Source organism: Pteropus vampyrus, unplaced genomic scaffold, assembly GCF_000151845.1.
Source record: "Pteropus vampyrus isolate Shadow unplaced genomic scaffold, Pvam_2.0 Scaffold17, whole genome shotgun sequence".
NCBI lineage: Eukaryota > Metazoa > Chordata > Mammalia > Chiroptera > Pteropodidae > Pteropus > Pteropus vampyrus.
This window is the reverse complement of record NW_011888798.1, coordinates 9823142-9843210: the sequence shown is the minus strand read 5'-3', so window position 1 is coordinate 9843210 and position 20069 is coordinate 9823142. Positions and strand designations below refer to the sequence as shown.

The following is a 20069-nucleotide window of genomic DNA, read 5'->3' as shown; positions in this document are numbered from 1 at the left end:
GTGTGTTTATTTGCTGTCATACGGTGAAGTGTCTTCAGATCTTTTTAATTGGATTGTTTTCCACTGTTGAGTTTTGAGAATTCGTTGTATGTTCCAAATACAAATATTTTCTTCCAGACAGTAGCCTATCTTGTATTCTTAGCATTTCCTTTTCCAGAATAAATTTTTAAATTTGATGAAATTCAGTTTGTCAAGTTTACTTTATGGATCTTGATTTTTGTGCCACCTCTAAGAATCCTTGCACCAGGTCACAGAACTTTCTCCTGTTTTTAAAAAAATAAACTTAAATTCTTGGTTTAGATTAGATTTACAAAAAGGTTGCAAAGATAGTACATACTGTTTCAGTATACCCTTCACCCAGTTTTCCTTACTGTTAACAGCTTACATTATCATGGAACATGTGTCAAAGCTGAGAAACCAACATTGGTACATTATTATTAGCTAAATGTTAAGTAGTTTTTCCACTAATGTTTTGTTTTTTTCGGTTCCAGGATCTAAATCAGGATACCACATTGCATTTAGTCATCAGGTCTCTAATTTTTTAGTTTTTGGTTTATGAAAGTTTCTCGGTCTTTCCTTATTTTTCATCATCTGATAATTTTGAGGTATTTTGTGTGATCTCCTTCAATTTGGGAGTGTGTCTTTTTCTTATGATTATACTTGGGTTACAGGCTTTTGGAAAGAATATCAAAAAGGCGAAGTGCCTTTTTCAGCATATATGAGAAGGTCATGTTATCAATGTGACTTAATCACTAGAGATGTTGACTTTGATCACACGATCAATTCTGTGTTTTATTCTAAAAGTTTTACATTTCATATTTAGATCTGTTATCTATTTCAAGTTAATTTTTGTGTAAGGTATGAGGTTTAGTTCTTTTCTGCATTATGAGTGTTCAGTTGTTCCAGCACCATTTGTTGAAAGAGTTTCCTTTCTCCATTGACTTTTTCATCTTTGTCAAAAATCATTTGGCCATATTTGTGCGGGTTTATGTCTGGACGCTCTTGGTTTCTGTAGTTTTATAATAAGTCTTTAAAGTAGGTACTGTGATTTCTCCAGCTTTGTTCCTTTCAATGTTTTGGCTATTCTAGCTCCTTTGCTTTTCCATTTACATTTTGGAATTGGTTTGTCTATACTTACAAAAAGTCTTGGTGTAAGTTTGATTGGAATTACTTTAAATCTCTAGATTGGTTTGGAGAGAATTGATATCTTTACTATACTGCATCTTCCATTTTATGAACATGGTTGGTCTCTCCAGATTTTTAGCTTTTCTTTAGTTTCTTTCATTAGTGTCTTAAAGTTTTCAGCATACAGAGCCTGTATATGTTTCGTTAGATTTATACCGAATTATTTTCTTTTTTTTTAAAAGGAGCTATTTATAATGGTATTTTTTTTTATTTTATTTCCAGCTATATGTTGCTAGTATGTCAGAATATGACTGATTTTTGTTTATTGACCTTATATTCTACGACGTTACTACATTTAGTTATTACTTCTAGCAGGAGTTTTGTAGTGTCTTTAGGGTTTTTCATGTAAACAATCATGTCTGTGAATAGAGTTAGTTTGATTTCTTCCTTAACAATCTGTGTGTCTTTTTTTTTCCCCTTACCTTTTAAACTGGCTAGAGATTCCAGTAAAATACTGAATAGGAATAGTGAGAATGGAAGTCTTTGCATTGTTCTGATCTCATTTAGTCTTTTACCATTATGATGTTAGCTATAGGTTTTTCATAGCTGCTCTTTATCAGGTTGAGAAAATTTTTTTCTGTTCCTAGTTTCCTGAGAGTTTTCATCATGAATGGATGTTGAATTTTGTCAAATGCTTTTTCTGCTTAAATGGATATGATCTTTTGTTTCTTCTTTACATTTTTAATACGGTTATTACATCGATTGAATTTTGGATATCTAATTAGCTCTGCTTTCCCAAGATAAACTCTATTGTTGTGTAATTTGTATTTCTGCTTAAATACATATTAATGGATTTGATGTGCTAATATTTTTGTTGAGGTCTGTGTGTTTGTGAGGAACATTTATAGTTTTTTTATACTTTTTGGTATTAGAAAATTGCTGGCCTTGTGATGTGAGTTGGGAAGTATTTTGTTCTATTTTAATTTTTGGAAGATATTGTGTAAAATTGAAATTACCTTTAAATGTTTAGTAGAATTTGCCATCGAAACCATCTGGCCCTGAAGTTTTTAACTCTATTCAGGTGGTGATCCCTTCTAGGGTCCAGGCTTTAAGCAAAAGTCTCAGGTCCAGTTCCTTGTCTCATGTACACCCATATCCCTTAGGAACCATTCAAAATGTTACAACTTCTGTACTGATTTGGATTGATGGAAAGTCCACGCATAGACAATGCTTCAATAAATCTGGAAGATACAGAAGAAAGTTTAGGTTACTTTGTAAAGAGATTGGTGACATCATTGAAAACATATACAACTTACTACTCCTAGTGCCTCATAAGCAAGGGCATGGTTGTGGATGATAATATCTGCGTGATAATATGCTTTGGAAGCATAGTTTCCAGAACTCACCTTATTTATATTTATTAGGGGCTGTGGTATTCTTGGACATAACCTAGTCTGGATACATGCCACAGACTACCTCAATCTCAGAGTTATATAATTCACATTATTAGTGCTAGGCTAAACCACATGGTATTCTCAGACATTAACAGACTTTTCCTATGTCATTCTTAGGCTCTGTAGTCTATTAAAGCATGGTTAGTTTTGCAGACATGTCTGTGAGTCATACTAATAGCTTTTAGTGGCTAAACTGCTTATCCTGTAACATCTCAATCCCTAGTTCCTAGCTGTTAGGGCCAATATTCAGAGTTGATAATTTTCTGGGTTTCTTCAGAGTCATCTTGCATGCTTGCTATTGCCTTTCAGTTCCCTCTTTGTTTCTGTCCTCCAGTAATCTCCTTTTCATTCCTTCAATTACCAGGTATTTTGGTGTGTTTGGGGAAGGGCGGGGGAGTCTGCGTCATGTCAGTCAGCCCTATTGCTTTCATTTTTTTCATTTGATCTTTCTTAAAGATTAGAAGGTCAACACTCAAACTTTTGAGAATTTGAAAATTAGGCGTATTAAAAGTATATGTGTTTTCTTTTTTTAAGACAAACATTGTTTTGAAAACATTTACTGTGAGCCAGATACTGGGATAACATGGGTAAAATATGATCCCTGTTTCAGTAAGCTTTGGGATTAGTAGGGGGACAGATAAAGCAACAAATGGCAACACTATTGATAGATGCTCTCATAGAGTACAGCACGGAGCTTGATGCATACTCAAGGAGGTACCCCCTTTTCAGACAGATTAAGTCAGAAAAGTGTTTCCAGAAGAAGCATTACCTTACCTGAATCCTGAAAGATAAGCGAGAATAAGCCAGGTGAAGTTAGTTAAAAAGATATTCAAGGAAGAAGAAGATTTATTAGAAGGGATGGTGCTTAAATTTTGAAACCTGCAAATAGTTTGGTAAGCCTGGAGTATAGTAGCAGAAGATTGAGAATGGCAGAAGATGAGAAAGGATCGGGTATATTTTGGGCCTAATGTGGACGAAACATCTTAAGAAGATTTTATAATGTTCTCATCCTTCTGTTTTTTATAGAATTTTAAAATTATAATTATTAAAAATTAAAATTCTTAAAATTTGTAAGATTATTTGCCATGCTTCTTAGTAACTGAAGCATGAAGTTTTCACCTATAAATACTTCCTTTTTAAAAATTAAACTAAACTTAATGCTAAAGCAGTGACATTGGAGATTTGAAACTATTATGCAAAATATTCATTTATACCATTTATATGCCATTAGTATAAGTTGACCCTGTCAGAATGAGTTAAAATGCTTATATGATTAACTTACATTTTCAAATCAAACTTTAGAAAATAGAATTTTGACGTATATGTTAAATGCTTAATTTTGATAGTTCAAGTTTATTAATCTACATCTATTTTGATATCTTATAATTTCAGTTTCTTTATCAGACACCTGTCAAATTAACTCTTGAGCCTGTTTAACTGTTTTAAGAGTATTTTATAAAACGTCTTTAAAAGATACGTGGACGTGATCAATTTTTATGGTCTTGGCAAGATAATTGATCTTAATGATGTGATTTGTTGAATGCTTCTCTCCACCTTTTTATATATCCTTTAAATATCTTCTAATGGCTGATTCCTAAAACCATCATTAGGGATATATCCCCTTCATAAATTGTTATTCCTTAAAATAAATAGCCCTGGAAATGACACAAATTAGCATTAGAAGACATTTATGCCCAAATGTAAATTCATGAAATCTTTACTGAGCAGAGGTTTTAATAAGGCAGGAAATTGAACCTCTGTACCTCATAAACATGTCCACACCCTAAAACCTGTGAATACAGATAATGTGGCAAGAAGGAATCAAAGGAAAAGATGGAATTAGGGTCACTAATCAGTAGACTTTAAGATTTATCCTACATTATCTGGGTGTATCCAGTGTTCTTAAAAGTGGAAGAAAGAGGCAGAAGAGACTCAGCGTCAGAGCGATGTAATGTGAGAAGAACTTAGCCTGCTGTTGCTGGATTGAAAAGTGGAAGAAGATGGCCACGAGCCAAGGAACAAAGGAAGCCTCTAGAAACAGGGAAAGGCAAAGAATGGATTCTCTCTTGGAGCCTCCAGAATAAATACAGCCTTGCCGATAACATTTTTTAGCCTGGCGATGCTTGTGTCAGACTTCTGATCTACAGAACTGTAAGATAATACACTTGGATTGTTTTAAGCCACTAAGTTTGTGATGTTTTGTTAGAGCAGCAATATGAAAATAATACAGAAAACGAGACCATAAATGTTATATGCTTGGGGAGGTTCTACTGAGATTGGAAAATTACACTGAAAGTACAGCTAGAATTAACTGAAGCAAATTTTGTCTCTATGATTTTGCTTTTGTGGAACAGAAGGAAGATTAGAAAAAAAGGGTCAGAACTTAAGAAATCTGTGGGTCAGTGTCAGATGTTTCAAAGCCTACATGTAATGGAAGTCCCAGGTAAAGAGAAAGGGGCAGGAAAAAAAAAATTAAGGAAATAATGGCTGAAAACTTCCCAGATTTGATGAAAAACTTAGGGACCCAGAAATCTCAATGAACCCCAAGTAGGATAAACACAAAGAGAACCACACCTAGACACATTATGGTCAACTTGCTGAAACCCAAAAACAAAGAGAATCTTGAAAGCAGCAACAGAAAAATGACACATCCTGTACAGGGGGACAATACTGTTTGCTGATTTCTCAAAAACACTGGAGGCTAGAGGGCAGTGCAGTGACATATTCAGAGTGCTGAAAGGAAAAACTCAACCAAGAATTCTATATCTAGCAAAACTATCTTTCCAAAAGTAAAGGTCGAATAACAACATTGTCATATAAACAAAGACTGAGGGAATTCATTATAGGCATATCTACCTTACAGGCAGAATTAAAAGAAACAGATGGTAACTTGGTTCCAGAGGAAGGAATGAAGATCATTGGAAATACTCTAGTGAATATAAAAGATATATCCTCTTAATTAAAATATTTCTTAAACAATTATAGCACTGTATTGTTGGGTTTATATATGTAACATGTAATATATATGACAATATTGCACAAAGGAAGAGGGGTGGAAATTAGAATTATACTCTATAAAATTTGTTAAATTTTACGAGTTAACCTGAATAGACTTTAAATGAAAGATACAGATTGGAATATCCAAGGATAGCTGGGGGGATAAAAATTTAAAAAAGCAATTGTTTATTGAACATCTCTATTTTATCAGGTTTTTTGTAGATGCTGGGTATTTAAATATGTCCAGTAAATGTCTTTTTTATTGTTTATTGCCATAGTTTTTGGCGATCCAATATTTTATGCACATCTTCTTTATATTATTTGAAGAGGCTCTGAACATATTTTTTTCTAAAGTAATACATGCAAAACTTGTAAAATGATAACATTTAAAGTAGATGGTGTGGTTTTATGATTTTCCTATACAAGATTAATGACAGTGATATCAAATATCTGTCACTAATTGGTTAGTTGTTGTTGCTTTATTGGAGCAAGAAAGAAAAATGCATCTTAAAATAGACAAAAATGAATGATTGGTCTGTGTTTCTCAGTCAGAGGATATGATGCTAAGACACATTTATATTTAAATTTAGTATTTAGTATACTAAATTGTTTTATCTGTTAGAAAAAATAATTATATTATTAAAAATTGCCATAGTGGGATTCTTATTTGTGTAGATTCTAGTAAATGACTAGAGTAGAACTTGTAGGAAATATAAAGATTTATTAATGAAACTCATTATTTTACATTATTTTACATTACATTCCTCCACTTTTTCCACTCTCTCTTCCCCATCCCTTCCATTTTCACACACACAAACACACAGAGGGAGCTAAAATGTCTCATACTTCTTAATTTTGGCCAAGCAAGCAAGAAATATGGGAAAAATAGAATATGTCCATCGATATTTTTTATGAGTATGTGCTTTATATGTGGATATATTTTTGTAGTTTTGATTTGGAATTTTTTTTATAAATGAGATTTCACTATACATCTTGTTCTGGTATTTTTTTTTTTTTTCCAGCATTTCATGACAGCTTTTATGTCAGTAAATTCAGATATACCTTATTTTTTTTTTTTTTATTGATAAGTATTCCATAGTATGGGGGGGGTGTACATTATTATTTATCTTTCTCTATTGAAGGATATTTATGTCATGTCTAATTTATCACACACTATTAAAATGAACATCATCATAAATTTTTTTTGTGCATTTGTATGAATGTTTTTGTAGCATAGATATAAAGAGATATTATTAGTTCAAAGTTTGCAAATTTTAAATATTGATATATTTTGCTTTTTGCCATCTAAAAATGTTTTGAAAGTTTATACCACCACCTGTGGTATATCCCAAACTCTTGCCAACACTGGCTTTTATCAATATTTTATATTTTTTGCTAGTTTAATAGGTTCACAGTGATATCTTGTTTTAATTTTTATTTTCTTAATCACTAGTGAGGTCGAACTTCTTTTAATAGTATTATTAGCTCTTTATATTTCTTATTCTTTAAAATATATATTAGTTTTACTCCTTTTTTTTACTCTGGTAAAACATACATAACAAAATTGACTATTTTAATCATTTTTAAATGTACAATTCAGTGGCTTTAAGTACATTCATATTTTTGTGCAACCATCGCCACTCTCCATCTCCGGAACTTTTTCATCATCTCATATTGAAACTCTGTATGCATTGAACAATAATTCCCCATTCCTTACTCCCCCAAGCCCTAGTAACCACCATTTTACTTTCTTTCTCTGTGAGCTTGCCTGCTCTGTGTAACTCGTAAAAGTGGAATCATACAATATTTATCTTTTTGTGATTGGCTTATTTCACTTAGCATGGTATCTTCAAGGTCCGTCTGTATTGTAGCATGTATCAAATTTTTTTTTTTAAGACTGAAGAGTAATTTATTATGTGTATATGTAGCATATTTTGTTTATCCATCTATTAATAGATATTTGGGTTGTTTCTACCTTTTGACTTTTGCGGATAATGCTGCTGTGAACGTGGGCGTTAAGATATTTCTTTGAGTCCCTTCTTTTAATTGTTTGGGTATATAGGTCCTTCTATGCTTAAAAATTTTTAAGAACCACTGTACTGTTTTCCATAGCAGTTGTGCTGTGTTATATTCTCACCAGTTGTGCTCAGGGGTTCTGATTTTGCCATATCCTTTCTAGCAGTTGTTTTCTGTTTTGTTTTGTTTTGTTTTGTTTTGTTTTGTTTTGTTTTGTTTTGCTTTTCATAATAGCCATCCTAATAAGTGTGAAGTGGTATCTCACTGTGGTTTTTGATTTACATTTCTCTAATAATTAGTGATATTGACCACATTTTTTTCTTGTCTTATTTGCTATTTGTATATCATCATTGGAGTGATGTCTGTTCAGGTTTTTGTCTACTTTTTATCTGGTTGCTTGTTTTTTGTTGTTGATTTTTGCTCATTTTTTAAGCTCCCAGTTAATGTTTATTCACTTGAGAGCATGGTCTCAGTCCTCAGGTAGGTCTAGTATGGAAAATAAATCAATGACTTATATTGATTCTTTAAAGATAATCATAGGAAAAGTACATTAGAGTTCATATTTAACAGGCTGATGAGGTGGTATTCAAAAGGGATCCATCAGGATTTTGATATTCAGTAATGGCAATAGAGTGGGGGGCATTTCAGGTGGAGAAAAAAAAGGATAGAATTTTTTTTTCTAAATCTTTTTTTTTTTTTTTTTTGGTGAGGCAACCTTTGGTTGACCTCAGATTGCAAGGACCTTGTCAGTTTACAATCCTTTATTTTTTATTTATTTTTTATTTTTTATGCCTACAGCACCTGGTTTTCCTAGGTGGTCTCCCATCCAAGTACTAACCAGGCTTGACCTTGCTTAGCTTCCAAGATCAGACGAGATTGGACTTGTTCAGGGTAGCATGGCTGTAGACTCAAAGATAGAATTTTATTGTAGATAAACAGAAATTAGTTTAGCTTGTTTTTAATGGGAGTATACACTGGCACAGTCTGTGTGTGTTTGGAGAGAGAGGAGTTATTTTGGCAACAGCTATCAATGGTAAAGATACAGATGTTCTTTTATTCAGCACCTTCTAGAAATTTATCCCACAGACATATTTGTAGAAATAGACAATCACACTATTATTGCAGCAGCATAGAATTGGAAGCAAAGTACTTATTTTGCCATTTGTATATCATCATCAGAGTACAAAAATCAGTAAGGGGGTTAGCTTTAAAAAAAAAGGTACAGAAAAAAAATATAGTATAATCTTAGTTGAAGATATTGTTGGTACACGAACAGATAGAATATTTCTGGAAGAATAACCAAGAAACTGTTGACAGTGGTTTCACTGTGGTGTGGGGAATGGCATGGAAAATGTTTTCTTGTTTTCTTTCTTCCAAGGATGTTAAAAAAAATAACCAACTATTTTTAAAGATGTTTAGAGCTTAAAATTAAAAGCTCTGGGTTCCTTCCAGTATTTGATGCACATGTACTTAACTAGTTTTGATTTTAGGGGGTAGGAGGGTGAAAGTGAGGCGAGAAGATGAAATAAGTTTTTGTCATTTAGACAATAAACAGATTATGGGTTGGACTTTTAAAGAAATTTTTATTTACTGCCCTTTGGAGGATTTCTTGAGGATAATACTCACAAAAATAAGCATTCACAACTCTTTACATATCCAGAGTTAAAATAAATTAGGCAAATAAGTAATGCCTTTCATAAATTATTTTCTGTATTTAAAGAAATTATTAAAAACACATTGAGGAGTGAATAGCACAGGATTTTTCAATAGGCAAGATCACCAGCCTAACCTTACATGTTTATAAAGTTTGGCTGCCAATTTGTTGTTTTTAAAGGACTTGACAACTAAATGAGAAGTTTTCGTTATTGTAAGATATCATAGCAAGAGTAAACCATTTTCTGATAATTTTGTGACTTCTATTTAATATGTTATTAAGTAAAAAGAATAAAAGAGTTCCTTAATTACGATACTTAAGTAAACTGTGTTCTCACTTTGAGATGGCACAAGTACATCATGGCTGGTAATTATTTTCCTGCTATGTAAGGAATCTTATCAAACTTTCTCTTTCCACATTAGTGGACTGTTATCAGTTAATTAAAGCAAGACTTCAGTGTTGGCTTTCACCTTTTGTCTTTACAACTAAACTTTTAAAGCAAAACTGTTATTTAATGTTCTTTGTGATTTCAGCAAATTGCTTCTAATTGGTAAAGAATAGAGGGGAAATAATAGTTGAATGATGGAAGTATTTCACTTAAATGAAGGAAATTCAAGTTGTAGGTTTAATTGCCCTAAAAAAAAAGAAAGAAACACCTGTATTTTAAACCTGACTTGTTAAATTTCCTTCAGGGAAATTTTTTCATGTTATTTTTCAAATTTTTTTTATATTCTGAAGTTTTCCCTTGTTTAATTGTAGTGATTCTTTTTTTAAAGGTACGGATTGCGAGAATTCGTGGTGATCGCCCCTGCTGCAAACAGTGATGCGGTTCTCAGTGAATCTAAGTGCAATCTTCTTCTGAGTTCTGTGTCTATTGCTTTGGGAAACACTGGCTGGTAGGGGGACATTTTGAAAAACTTAGACTATGAATTAAAAACTTTTAAATTATGTTTTATGAAGGAAAATGGTTACCAAATGTTACGTTTTTTTTTTTTTTTAATTATAATTATGATTAGTACTTGTACGTTTTTATATTGGAATATGGTATATAAAGACAAACTCAAAAAAATCTTTAGGGAGAAAGGTTTGTGAAGGGAAACTTACTGAAATACTCAATGAATATTTGAAATGGAGAGTAAATTATACTTTTTTGTGCTTTTCTTACATTAGTTTATTTAAATTTTGTTACAAAATCTAATTTTAAAACTTGAGGACAGCATTGCCTTGTTAGATCTCAGCTGGGAACATGCTCATCAGATGGCTCAAATTTTTTGATGCTCTGCACATGTTTGCAAATGACTGAAAGTACTGCACTATTGATTTTGGGGTTACAAATAAATTTTGGTGAGTAGGCTAATTTGAACATATGGAAATTTATGAATAATGAGGGTCAACTGTATCTTCAAATGATAAAGTAAAAAATATTTCACCATAAGTGTTGGTTTAATTTGTATTATGTAATACCTGTGAATCAAGTCTTATCATGACTTTGGAAAGGCTACTATGATATGATTGCTTTTACTGAAGAAAATTTTTATTCTTTTTTTCTTGATTCAGCCATTTTAAAACAATTTCCTTACCACAAAGTGCCACTAGGTGATAGTTTCTTCAGTTTACTAGTGTAAGGAGAAAAGGGATTAAATATGTCTTTGCTATCAGTCTATGGAGTATTTCTTGTTTAGTGCTTTTAAATATTTGAGATTAGTGTAATATAACTGGAAAATTTCGAGATTTAGGAGATTTTCTGTGTTTAATACACTTATAGTCTATTCCTGTTCCTATAGCCAAGTGCCACTCTTCGTGCAAATTCATCACAAATGGCGAAGAATGTATGTGGGAGAATGTCAGGGTCCTGGTGTCCGAACTGATTTTGAAATGGTTCATCTTCGAAAAGTGCCAAATCAGTACACTCATTTATCAGGTCTGCTGGATATCTTCAAATCAAAGATTGTGAGTTGGCATCGATATTGTCAGTGTTATCTGGGATGAAGTAGCAATTTGGTAATTTGAGTATATAGAAATATTTCTCTATAATATCAATAATGTAATTACTTAGACACAGATATAATTGACTATATAAATTACTGTCATTTAAACAGTCTTCAGTTAGGTTTTTAGTGAACTAATGTTAATTAAACTGATTTTGTTTGTTCAGTTCGTTAACATTTATCTACTGTTATCTCTTTCTCCTGTAATAGTAATACAGCAGGTCTTCAAATAATGTCTTTTTGTTCAATATTGTTTCATTGTTTCCTTATAATGTTGAGGAAAAAAAAAATCAATTCCAGGTTGGGACCACTGTGTGTAGAGTTTGCACCTTCTACCCATGTCTGTGGGTTTTCTCTGAGGCCTCCAGTTTCCTCCCACATCCCAAAGATGTGCACGTGAGGTGAATTGGCGTGTATACATTGTCCCAGTGTGAGTGAATGTGGGTGTGTATGGGTGTGCCCTGGGATACAAGGGTGTCTTTGCCTGGGGTTGGTTCCCACTTTTTGCCCTGAGCTGCCAGAATAGGCTCTGGCTACCTGTGACCATAAAATGGAAAAAGCAGGTTGGAAAATAATTGTCTTGTTTTTATTAATTTTTCTTACATGTATGCATAGCTCACATTTATTTCAGTTTTTAATATTTTTGGGTCTTTATTTAGAAGTTTGGTGATGTTTTGGTGACCCAAAATATGTTGTAGGAACTTTACTCTTGTTGATATCAAGTAGCCCATGGTAAAGTTGGTTTTGTTATATGTCGTTTTGTTTAAAGTTGCAGTTTTCAAGAACCTATCTATGATGTTAAGTGAGGACTTACTGTATTGCCAACCTCCTCAGATAAGTGGGCTTTAAATAGCTCCTTGTTTGGGACTTTGAGCCTTTTTTTTTTTTCTTTTTCATGTGTGCGTGTGGTGGGATGTGATGTTACTTATAGTAGTGAAGGATTTAATGTATATCCAATCATAGAGTACTGATTAAACTTATCCATCAGAGGACTATTACATACTTACAGTTGTAGGTATTAATTAACATGAAAAGAGATTCATGATGTATTGTTAATCAGGAAATAACTAGTTACAAAATATACATAACATCCAAAAAATGGGATGTACATACAAAACATCCCATTTTTGTTAAAAAATATACATTTGCTTGGGTGCATATGAGTTTGGAAGAATGTATACCAAAATGTTAATATTGATTAGCTGATAAGATTGTTTTTTGTCTTTTATTATTGTTGTTATTATTTTGTATGTTCTCTCTTTTCTCTCCCAAAGAGCATATATTACTCATATAAAAATAAGTTAAATTATCTGTGGGAAATAAAGAAGTAGCTTGTTTTTAAAGGACCTGCCCAAGTGTAAAAATAAGTGAACTTCTTGAGGTCTGAACTCTTTGAGTTCTGAATTGCCTTTCTTTTTTTTCCAAATCTTCATTTGATTTGATATTTTTAAATAGGTCTGTCTTACAGTCTATGACAGCAGCAAGGCTAAATGGGATGTGCCCAATATATCCATTGTGTTCTGTAAAACCACTGTCACAGAGATATGGAGGACTTGCCTGTGCTACTCTGGGGAAAAAATGTGGGGTTTAAGTTGAAGAGCTATTAGAAAAGAGAGCAAAATCAGATAAGCAAGTGGTGGAGCAGATCCTCTTCTTAGAGAAATATTCCCCTTAGTGCTTAAGTTGACATCCATTTTACTGAAGTGCTCAAACATGATTAACAAACTGATATCAGGTATCTCCTGATATGATACATTGAATAGGATATATCATCATATCTGTTACATATCTGCCAGAAATGTAACTATATAAATATATATGTGTACACACACACACACACACACACACACACACACACACACTCTTTTTCTCTCAAAAGTTTTCTTGGCTTTGAAATATCTTAAGTACTGCTGCTTGTTTTTTGACTGCCTTTTAAAAAATTATTATTAGTAGTAGTTTCAGATATACAATGGTTAGGTATTTATATAATTTATGAAGCACAATGGTTAGGTATTTTTACAATTTATGAAGTGATTACTGTAGTACCCATCTGACACTACACACAGCCTTTCAGTATTACTGACTATATTTCCTATGCTGTACTCCACATCCCCATGACTGTTTTGTAACTACTCATTTGTACTTCTTTATCCCTTCATCTTTTTCACCCTACCCGCCAGCCGTCCTCCTCTGGCAGTCACCAGTTTGTTCTCTGTACCTGTGAGTCTGTTTTTGTTTTGTTTGTTCCTTTCTTTGTTCCTTTGATTCTGTATATAAGTACTGCTTGTTTCTACGTGTGGTGTTTTGAGGAATTTTTGAAAAATGCAAATATGTGTTAATTTCTACCTCATTAGTTTTCCTTTGCTCTCACCAGAAGTCTTCAATTATATTTAATTTCTTTAGATCCAATTTCTGGTCAGATGCAAGTAATAACTGTATTCCTTCCTAAAAAACATTATTGAACGTTATTTCATAGATCTTTTATGTTACTCCCCTGTGTTGCTCAACTTCTCTTTACTGAAGTAGGGACTACCTTGATATGTGGTATCTGACTTAGATTATGCTAGTTGTACTTGAAAAAATGTGTTCCTAATCAGTTTGTCACATCATCTGTCAGAACTTTCACAAAACTCACGCATCTAGATATAAAATAGCTCTCAATTGATTGGATAAGAGTGGAACTTAAAATAATTAAGACCTGATTTGAGTACTTCAGAGGTTTTATACAGTTAAAACTACCCAATATGTAACTCTCCTGTTCTATCTTTATAAAGCCATCTTTATAAAAATTACTCTACTTGAAGTTTCCGGGGCACTCACTCTTCACTGGCAGTTTATTTTGTTTTTGCATAGATCCAATTATGAGAAAAGACCTCCTTTGTAGGGGGAGCAGTTCTGCCCTTGAGAGTCACTTACATTTTGAGTTTAAATCCTTTTCTTTTATAATCCTCCAAACATTTGAAAACTCACACCCTAGTCTTTTTCTGTTTAGACATTCTTTGTTTTTTCAGTTCTTTAGTTTCATGATTTTATATTCTGATTGTTGATTTGAATATTTGTCTCTTTTAGAACTACATTTCTTCATGTTTTGGAGAAATTTTATTTGCAGGACTATTTTCAATGAGATTTTGTTTGTAGGCTCATTTTGAATGTTTAACATTTAAAATTTTCTCTCCCATCATTTCTAGTGGTTTTGTAGTTTTGTGGTTGCTCTCTACTGGCAGAATATTTTAGAACCTCATCTTAAAATTGTGTTTGGAACCTCGTGTTCTTTGGTGATATTTGGGATAATAGTATATCTAGTCTTGGAATTATTGGCTTGCTCTCTCTGGTCATGAGACTGGGTTTTATTTTTTTCCTCATCACACAATAACTCTCCCCAGTCTAATAACTTCCAAGAAAGCCACTGTACCAAGCAGGAGTGCCCTGCCCCAGTGTCTGTCTTAAACAGAGAGAGAGTCTTGAAATACCCTCACTCTGGGTGGAGTACTTTTGGGTCCATTTAGTGCAGTCCGCAGTCCTAGTCTGTCAACTGCCTTCTTCTATACCTGAAACTGAGCAGGCATGTGTCTTGAACCAGATTTACCTTTTCTAGGGACCATAAAGGTATTTATGTCATGTTTGATCCTAGCTGTTTCTTTTTCTTTTTTTTTCTCTTTTCTGTATTTCTCTACATTGCTGTGCAACTGAAGCAGAGGTTATGTGTCAAAGCAACCTTGTTATGGTTTCTACTACGTGCCTTATTATGGGTGAATGTTCATTTGATATCTAGACCTGGCTAAAAAGTCAATTATTCCTGACTAGCCAGAATCTTACCTTGCTTCTCTAGGATACAACAGCCCAAAACTGAATTATCTTTTTTTGGCAGCCACCTTATATGGTGAATTTAGATTGAGTCTGTGTTCAGTTAAAGTTACTAGTGACATTTATAGATGCTGCTGCCGAGCCAAATGTCTCTTATTCTTCCTTACCTGCAGTATATGCAACACTTGGAAACTGGCTAGATGTGCAGAACAGTATTGAATCAACATTTTCACAAGCTCCCTAGATAATTCCTATGCACATTTAAGTTCTATTTCACATTAATGTAGATTAACCATTATTAAGGTAAGCTGAGAGCATAGAATGTTTGGATGATTCAGTTTTTATGATTTTTAATGAATATAAAAATAAATCTAAATTTTCTTTTAACTGATTTGATTCATTAATAGAAACTATTTTGCATGAGTGACCATTTGTCTTAGTCTAAAATTTTGGTTCAGTATTCAAGACTGGCTTTAATTTGAATTTGTTTTTATTTAAAAGACAGCATTTTCTCAAACCTAGTCTTACACTTCATAATTGTTTTATCTTATTTAAAAGCGAATCATATTTTTTTCACATTCAACATGGCTGAAGAGATTAGTAAGAAATTATATTTGTGTAATTAAAATCATATAAGCTATTTTGAAAGAGTATTTTGCTTAATAGAATTTAATATCTTATTTTCAGTTAGTAGCTTAAACAGCTTTATTCTAATGTAATTTGCTCTCTGGCATTGTTTTTAAAGACACTTTTTTTTTAAAGCTACACAATGTAGTCTTTGCATTTTTTCCTAGGGATGTCCTTTAACTCCATTGCCTCCAGTTAGTATTGCTATTCGATTTACCTATGTACTTCAGGATTGGCAGCAGTACTTTTGGCCTCAGCAACCGCCAGGTGAGATAATTTAAAACTATATTTAAAACAATAAATAGAAAAAATATATATTCAGAAAGTAAAATTAACTGTGTTTCAAGTGTGTTAAATTTGAAATATTTATAACTCATCGTAAATGTAATATTGCTGATTTCATTGCCTTTATCATTTTTTTTCTTTTTAAAAAGCTCTGTAGGTTGTTCTAGAGATGGTATTACTCCGTATTTGACAATCTGTCTTCGAAAGCTAATATTATTTATAAAGCATCTGATCTCTGCTGCGGAACATCATGTGCTGCAAATTAGTATGTAGCGAATGATTGAAATGGCTATTTTGGAATATAGAGAAGCCACCCTCATAAGCTGAGGATGGACATGCAGAGAACCTTTTAGAGTTTGAAGAAGAATACTAAATAAGGAAAGCAGAAAAGAAAAAAATGTGTATATATACATATATTTATCACGGAAAGAGCTATAGAATATTTAACTTGCATTTGATAAAAATGTAATTAAAATCAGTTTATTTGCTTAGCCATTGATATAATAATTCATTCAACAATCATTAATTATTAGCCTATAATAGGCCAGACTGTGCCAGGGACACAAATGTAAACAAGCTGTCACGTCAGTTATAGAAAAGCTCAGCCAAATGGACATGTAGCCTAATTAAAGTTTTAGTTCCTGGGTGTTTCTCTTAACACATTAAGTGTACTTATATTTAAGTACATCTAATAAGATATTTAGTACAAACTTATAAATAATTACAAGGATTTTCCTAGCCTGAAAAAATCTTCAGTCTACCTCCCTCAAAAAGAAATAAATAAGAATAAAATAATATTCTTTACTGTTTATTTTTATTCCAATCAGTTGATTATTTATGGGATTGAAAATAATCGGTAGTCTTGGGATGATATTAAAATTAATATAATACATGCTTAGCTTTTGGTGGTTATATATTCTACTACCGTTCTATTTTATGTACCACTGGATAATATGAAGCTAATGTGTAGTAAAAACTGCAAATAAACTACAGTACAGGGAAGTAAAAGCTAAGCTGACATTTATATTAGAAGAAAGACTCAAATATTTATTTTGGTAATTTTAGTTCCCAGACAGCAATCCCCACTAGACAATTTGTAGTTGGCTTCTAGTTAAAAGTTTAAATTCCTACCCTCTTTTTCCTTTTTTCAAAGGCTGCTCTATTATTAGTCAATTTTAAAGATTACCCAAGATTGTACAGTCTGTCGATGATCTAAGAAGAAGCCCAAGAGCCATAATCTTAGCATTATAATTCTGATTGCCAGTAAGGCCTTTGTTAATGTTTTATTGCCAAATTTTTTTTAATGAAGACAAAAAATATTGACTTAGCAAATCAAAGGCCATTTAAATCTTTAATATTTTAATAAAGGGAGAGGAGGAATTGAACATGTAATATGGGCCAGACACTGTGCTTTGTATTTTCTTATTATTTCATGTAATTCTCATTTAACTATGAGAAAAGTATTATTATCTTGATAGGGAACATAAATATCTTAAAGAACATAAATAACTGGACCAAGGCCATGTGGTCACCAAGTGATAAAATACACATTCAGATCTGGTCAGACTCTAAATCCCGTGATCCTTTCATTTCACAGTGTTACTTCTCAACTTTTAATTCAGTTAAACCTTTTGTATAGTTATAGTCTAGTAATAATTTTTTATTTACAAAATGTACTTCTTATAAATTTTGAAGCTCTTAAAAATTGACATCTTGTAATAAAGCTAGTTGTTGTGATATTTATTATTGTAAGCATTCTTTAGTTGGAAAAATGGAATGAATTGACTTGAGAAAATTTACTGGATCAAGTAATTGAGCCATATATATTTACTACTTTTAATAATTTAGGGTGTAGATAATTGTCAAACATGATTTTAGCAAGTCTGGGGAGTGTTCATAACTCAACAATAGACTTTAATTTTAGGAATTTCCAGTGTAGTATTAATAATTAAAAACAACCATCTGTATTATTTCAAAGAGAAATAAATTCTTTTTGATGTCTTTTAGTAGTGTTTATTATTTTTCAACCCTCTAAATTCTCCTCTAATCTCAGATAGTGTTCATAATGGAAAGGAAATTCTATGGTGGACGGTAAAGATTTCTGTGTACTATCAACTGAAATATAATTTTATTAATAATGACATTTTCTATTCAGAAGTTGACAGCAAAACTGACAAATGTAGGTTGGTCATTAAATTTTTTAATATTTAGGTAATCTTTTATATGATGTTAATCACATTTTTAGAAAATGCAAAAGAATTTTACAGAAAAATTATCCTCTTCAGTAATATTTAAGGAATATTTTAAGAAAGTTAAAGTTGGAATGTATGGCTTGAATGAAACACTGGATAAATAAGAATTGTGTCCTTTCACTATAATTTTCTTGGAGGATGTCTTTAAAACCTGACTTCTTGCTCTCCAACTTGCTATTTGTGTTCTTGATGTAGGCACTTTTAAATCTATACTCTCCCAGAGGGCCAACCTAACTAATTTTTACTGCTCTGTTTTTTGCTAAATAATGAAAAAATATTTTTTTTGCTTAGATATAGATGCCCTTGTAGGAGGAGAAGTTGGAGGCCTGGAGTTTGGCAAGTTACCATTTGGTGCCTGTGAAGATCCTATTAGGTGAGAATTTCAACTCTATCATTTGAATTATGGGACTTGTAGAATTATATTGATATTGATTTTACTGTGCTTTATAATACTGTAGCTTCCTGAAATGAATCTAATACTGGAAACAGACCTATAACTAACAATATGGCAATCTTTTTTTTCTTCTGTAACTTAGGAAATAAAAGAGGCTTTAAAATAATACAAAAAACATATATAATGTCATTTATTGATTATTCTTTATAGAAGTGATTTTTGGTCTACTTTTTCAGAAACATTTCGAATGTTGAAAACACAGAAAATGTTATATATGACAAACTTTCATTTATTCATCACCCAGAATTAACATGTGTTTACATTTTTCCTAACTACTTTTTTTAAATGTACAAATTAAGACTTAAGTAAGAGATGTAGAGGTGACCTCTTAGGTTATCCACTTGCTTTTCTAGAAGAGCTGCTGAACTTTAGGAAAAAGTTGTTTCACAAGAAAATGTAGGGCTTGGAAAATTTGATCACCAATAGCAAAATATTTGGAAATATAAACAGTGCTGACGTAAAAAACTATCTTATTTGTTGAGTTAAATTATTTGGTTAATTAAAAAATGTATACAGATACATACATACATTCTTAATACTCTCACATAGAGGTAGAAATAATAGTACTTTTAATTTAAAATTACTTAAGAGAAGATAAAGTGAGCATCTTTTGTATTTGATATTTATTTATTACATGTGACAGGCAGTATGCTAAATCAGGAAGATAACAGAAGTAAATAAATCAGATAGTTTCTGCCTTCTTGGCATTTATAGTCTACTTGAAGGTAATGGGCTCGAAATAATCATCTAAATAATCATATAAGTTGTGGGATAATTTGAAGGAAAAGTACAGGATATAATGACAATAAAACGAGGAACTAGTTTAGATTGAGATGCTATCAGGGAAGTGTTCTCAAAAGAAGTAATATTTAACCAGAGTCTCAATTAGGGGAGGACTTATCCAGATAAAGAGAGATCCACCATTCCAGGTGGAAGGAAGAGCCTGTCCAAAGGGCCTTGATGCAGAAGTTTGGCTAGTTTATTGAAGGAAATAGAAGGCAGCAAACGTGGCTAGATTATAGTGAGCAAGGAGGAAATGGTATAGGGTAACTTACGGATAGATTTATGGCCCTCCACCTGATTTATTCATTTGAATTTTGCTTAGAGAAAATTTTAGGGGGAGAGAATAAAATTGACCTAGAGTAGAAATTTGAAGGAATTGGTCTTTAAATATTTCTTCCTAATTCTAAATATGATTTGTCAACAGAAATAAGTGATTGAAGAAGAATGCAAAAATAAATTGGGGTTAGATGGTGCATATGGTAGACCATTTAAATCATTTGGCAATTAGCAAATGTGGGCACTATGCTTTTGAAAAGGAATTTTTGGCAGTGGAAGACAAAATGAAGAGGGTTTTTTTATTGTCTTCTCTCCTTGTCAAAGAAATTGTTCTATAATTAGATGGAGAGGAGA

General features: G+C 32.2%; 1 protein-coding gene and 1 pseudogene across 1 annotated transcript in view; one reads left to right on the top strand and one right to left on the bottom strand.

Moving 5' to 3' along the window:
• RAB3GAP1 (RAB3 GTPase activating protein catalytic subunit 1) overlaps positions 1 to 20069 on the top strand; it is an 89100-nt gene that overhangs the window by 29505 nt on the left and 39526 nt on the right. Inside the window, exons 6-9 of the mRNA XM_011354499.2 lie at positions 10023 to 10142; positions 11031 to 11196; positions 15833 to 15932; positions 18494 to 18575. Of these exons, the coding sequence (XP_011352801.1) occupies positions 10023 to 10142; positions 11031 to 11196; positions 15833 to 15932; positions 18494 to 18575 (468 nt within the window). The remainder of the gene's footprint in view (positions 1 to 10022; positions 10143 to 11030; positions 11197 to 15832; positions 15933 to 18493; positions 18576 to 20069) is intronic.
• LOC111736100 lies at positions 8382 to 8500 on the bottom strand (annotated as a pseudogene).